We start from the raw sequence: 2,570 nt of genomic DNA, 5'->3' as shown, positions 1-2,570 counted from the left end.
CTTGTTTCAGTCATTTGACTGCGGCCATGCTGGAGCACCGCCATTAGTCGAGCAAACCGACCCCAGGACTTATTCTTTGTAAGCCTAGTACTTATTCTATCGGTCTCTTTTGCTGAACCGCTAAGTTATGGGGACTTAAACACACCAGCATCAGTTGTCAAGCGATATTGGGGAGACAAACACACACACACACATATATATATATATATATATATACGACGGGCTTCTTTCAGTTTCCGTCTACCAAATCCACTCACAAGGCTTTGGTCAGCCTGAAGCTATAGTAGAAGACACTTGCCCAAGGAGCCATGCAGTGGGAATGAACCCGGAACCATGTGGTTGGTAAGCAGGATATAATCATAGGCTTTTCTTTCGCTCTCCAGACCCTAAATTAATGCAATGGTTTGAATACCACCTCTTATAGGACCTGCAACTCCTTCTGTAGAAGAGTCATTGTGAGGATTGAAAGGTGACAGAAAAATTACCAAGTTTAATAAAATTTAGATGATGACAACTTTTTAAACTTATCCAATATCATGGTGAAGAAAGAATTATATGGAGACCATCTCTATTTTGTCTTATTAATAAAGAAGTGGGGTGGGGTCAATTATTTTTACTAATATTGTGAATGGAGTGACTGATATTTTTCTCTGAACTATTATAACCATTAATATCGAACAGAAATTTTTCCATAAACTGGTTTTGTTTTTGTTATGTAACTCGTAACTGCCCCAGCATGTGTCCCAATAATTTCCTAAGAAATCAAAATTATATATAAATAAAAAACATGCAAACAATTTTTTTGTTGAACTTAATCATTGACCAAACATTTATACTACTTAGTTCCAAAGGTTTCTGAGATATCTGCATAGTCACTGATGTAATCAATCAACCAAACAACCTTGGTAAAAACTAGAAGCACCTAATATTTTTTTTATATTGGATATCACTGATGTTTTAAACATATACAATTGAGCTCTAACATTAGTAGTTCTCTGACTGTTTAGGATGTGTATAGCTTTGGCTTAGGGCAGGTATGGGCAACTTTTTTCAAGAAACAGGCCACTTGAGACATGGCTAATTATCAGATGGGCCACACAACTAAAAATATTGAAGGCAATTTTTCATTCGGCATGCCACTCAGAAAGTCCATAGGCCTATGCAGCCTGCAGTCTGTAGATTGTCCATAACTAGCTTAAGGTAAACCCAGTTTCTACATCAGTTTTTGTCTTCAAGTCCAAGATTTCATTTCTGAATGCTTGTTAAAAAAGATATTTTTAAAAATTTTGTTTTCTTTTGATAAATCTTTTCTTGACTAGAATTTATTTTTATTTTCAGAACAAAACTTTTCATTCGTTTCCCTCGAGTACTGTTTGCCACCGAAGATGCCTTTCAAATGAAAAAAAATTGCCTTGGTATGTATAGTTAAATTTTACAATCAGTTTTAGTTTTACTGACACTGTATAGGACATTGGTTCCAATTTTGTATTGTATTAATCATTCCCTTTATAATTTATGAGACATCAATCATTATTCTGAACTTGCATGAAATCCTTCAAGGATTCATGTTCACTTTTCTTCCTTCTAGAAGTCAATAAAATAAATACCAAACATTTATTGGGTCAACCTAACCCTTGTGATGTCAACCTGTCTGAAACTGCTCTTGGTTCTAAGCTTCCTGTTTAATTTAATAGAAAAAAGACCAAAATTAATAACATTACACTGTAATAAAATCTTTATTCTTTTGTCTTTGGTCAGTAAGTGTTATTTCCTATTTGTTTCTATCTAGGAATCAAAGGAAATTACTACTATTCCCTTCAAACTTTGCTTTCGTGACCAGGACATCAATGTTTTGAAACTGACCAATTTTCCATTACAGTTTAGATACATTCAGCACTGAGTTACTGAAGCAGAAATATCGTTTTTAACAAATATTCTGCTCAGCACCACGGATTCACTTGTCAGTTGCTTGACCTTAACTACTTGAGCATGTCCCTTAGTGGCTGACAATATGTGCATCTCTAATGATGAGCAGGAGTAAGGTGGGGGAGCATGATAATCATATGTTGAGAGAGATTCTTTGGGGTTTGAATAAATGTAACAAAAGCAAAGTTTGAAGGAAATATTAGCCATTTTTCATACTTTCAAGGAGTAAGCAAATAGGAAATAACAGTTGTTACACAGTGTAATCCCTAAATATGAAGCTAAAGTACAGTGCATAAACTTTCTGTCTTTGGTATTATGCTTAGATATAATCATCTTGATCCAGAACTTGCTAATTGTACTGTTGTTGTTGGCACTCTGTCGCTTACGACGTCGAGGGTTCCAGTTGATCCGATCAACGGAACAGCCTGAGCACTCCACAGACACGTGTACCCTTAACATAGTTCTCGGGGATATTCAGCATGACACAGTGTGACAAGGCTGACCCTTTGAATTACAGGCACAACAGAAACAGGAAGTATGAGTGAGAGAAAGGTGTGGTGAAAGAGTACAGCACGGTTCGCCACCATCCCCTGTCGGAGCCTTGTGGAGCTTTAGGTGTTTTCGCTCAATAAACACTCACAACG

General features: G+C 36.3%; 1 protein-coding gene across 3 annotated transcripts in view; it reads left to right on the top strand.

Moving 5' to 3' along the window:
- LOC106882562 (unconventional myosin-Ic) overlaps positions 1-2,570 on the top strand; it is a 178,053-nt gene that overhangs the window by 140,926 nt on the left and 34,557 nt on the right. For all 3 annotated transcript variants that reach the window (XM_052968713.1, XM_052968715.1, XM_052968714.1), the window contains exon 20: positions 1,339-1,415. In XM_052968713.1, coding sequence (XP_052824673.1) covers positions 1,339-1,415 — 77 coding nt within the window. The remainder of the gene's footprint in view (positions 1-1,338; positions 1,416-2,570) is intronic.

The sequence above is a fragment of the Octopus bimaculoides genome, chromosome 6, assembly GCF_001194135.2.
Source record: "Octopus bimaculoides isolate UCB-OBI-ISO-001 chromosome 6, ASM119413v2, whole genome shotgun sequence".
Lineage (NCBI taxonomy): Eukaryota > Metazoa > Mollusca > Cephalopoda > Octopoda > Octopodidae > Octopus > Octopus bimaculoides.
Note: the sequence above shows the minus strand (reverse complement) of the source record. Positions and strands in the feature narration are given on the sequence as shown.